The 2051-nt window shown below is 40.2% G+C and overlaps 1 protein-coding gene across 1 annotated transcript in view; it reads left to right on the forward strand.

The window, feature by feature from the left end:
* Nucleotides 1–1376: 1376 nt before the first annotated feature.
* Nucleotides 1377–2051, forward strand: part of LOC106338833 — a 2007-nt gene continuing 1332 nt past the window's right edge. Inside the window, exon 1 of the mRNA XM_013777720.1 lies at nt 1377–2049. Within this exon, the coding sequence (XP_013633174.1) occupies nt 1377–2049 (673 nt within the window). The remainder of the gene's footprint in view (nt 2050–2051) is intronic.

A 2051-nucleotide genomic window follows, 5' to 3' on the forward strand; every position in this document is an offset into this window, starting at 1 on the left:
TTACCCGCGCGGGCGAAGAAGGCTGGACGACAGAAGCTGACGCGGGTAGACCAGTGCAGGTTGGACGATCCGCGCGGACGACCCAGCGCGGGTTGGATGACCCGCGCGGACGACCCAGGACGACCCAGCACGTGTAGACCAACGCGGGTTGGGCGACCCGACCTCTACCCGGAGCGCTTTTTCTCTTGGTCGAATTTTAGTGTTTTTAAAGGGCTTTTTAGACTTTTTAATGGAAACCATTAGGTTTTCTAGGATTGTATAAATACCCTTGTTATCCCAAAGTTGGGACTTATCTTATGATCTATCAAATCAAAGACCACTTTGGAGGGAAATATCTAATCTTGATCATTATTTTTTGTGATTGCTTGATTGCTTTGATCATTAATCATGTTTAGACTTAGATCAACTAATGATTTAGTGTCTACCATGATAATGAGTGAGTAGTCATCTTTGGATTCATGGGTTAGGATGATTAGGATGATTAAGTGATGATCTAGAATGTTTAGAGTACATTAATATGTTTTCTTGCTTGATTGAGTGATCTTAATGCTAATCTAGAATTGGCCATTTCAGATTAGAAATCTAGACATTTTATTGCCTGAAAGGTGTTCGATGAAATGTCTGAGCCAACTCAACATGCTCTTAACTTACCCTACCAAAGACATTTGATGTTAGGGGAGTTTTGATAGTTGAATGATCTATTCTTAATGTTTGCTTGATTGACACAAACCAAAGACATTTTATGTTTGATCAATGAGAGTAAATGAGCATTTGTCTTGACAAAGAATTTGCTTAGAATTGTTATCTAGACTTAGAGAAATGTGTTGATTGAAACCTTGCTATTTTAGATTGAATCTTAATCATTTGACATCAAATTCCTATACCCATGATTCCTTCTTTATCCATTTGCTTGAAAGTTGCTAGTTAGTTGTGTTAGAACCTTGTTAGCTTGATTGAACCACCTCATCACTTTGATTGCATTTAGCTTAAGTTTGAACTGAATTCTCTCTGCATTAAAACTCTTAGAAATGAATTGACATCTTAAATACTACATGATTTGAATTAGGACCCTTGAAAAGTCCATTTCAAATGTGGCGTCGTTGCCAATTCTAAGTTGATTTTAACATTGAGATTTGGTCCTTACTTGAGACTAAGTCTTATTTTCGTTTTATCTAGTTACTGATTCTCTTTCCTAGCCCTTTTGTATCTCAGGTGCATGAACTTGCAGAGCAGAGCCCCAACAGACCTAGTTTCAAGAGTTGAAGACATTAGAGCACTTGAAAGGGAGATTGCAAGGAGAAGAAGAGAAGAAGTGCAATAAGCTCACTTAGACAGATTGGAGTTTGTGATGGATCAACATCAGAATCAGCCTCAAGATGGAGAGGGCATTGGCCAAGGAGCTACCAACCTTAGGCCACAACACCCACATCCCCCAAGCTAGAGCTATTGGCACACATGATGAGCCCAATATCCATGGGCATAGAGCTGGCATCAGAGCACCAGCTGTGGAAAACAACAACTTTGAGATCAAGTCAAGATTGATAAACATGATCCAGAGCAACAAGTACCATGGTCTTGCCTTGGAGGATCCACTAGACCACTTGGATAACTTTGATAAGCTGTGTGGAACAACAAAGATCAATGGTGTCTCTGAAGATGCATTCAAGCTAAGGTTGTTTCCATTCTCTGTGGGAGACAAAGCTCACACATGGGAGAAGAGCCTTTCAAGAGATTCAATCACCACATGGGATGAGTGCAAGAAAGCTTTCCTCACCAAATTCTTCTCTACTTCAAGAACTGCTAAGCTAAGGAATGAAATCTCTGGATTTCGTCAAAGGAATCTTGAAGGCTTTGGAGAAGCATGGGAAAGGTTCAACAGCTACATCTCTCAATGTCCTCATCATGGCTTCAATATGGAGAGTTTGCTTAGTACTTTCTACAGAGGTGCTTTGCCTAAATTTAGAAGCCAACTTGATACTGCTAGCAATGGTTTCTTCTTGAGGAAAACTGAAGCAGATGCTTTGGAGCTTGTAGAGAATATGGCTAAGAGT

The sequence above is a fragment of the Brassica oleracea genome, chromosome C4 (genome assembly GCF_000695525.1).
Source record: "Brassica oleracea var. oleracea cultivar TO1000 chromosome C4, BOL, whole genome shotgun sequence".
In the NCBI taxonomy this organism is placed as follows: domain Eukaryota; kingdom Viridiplantae; phylum Streptophyta; class Magnoliopsida; order Brassicales; family Brassicaceae; genus Brassica; species Brassica oleracea.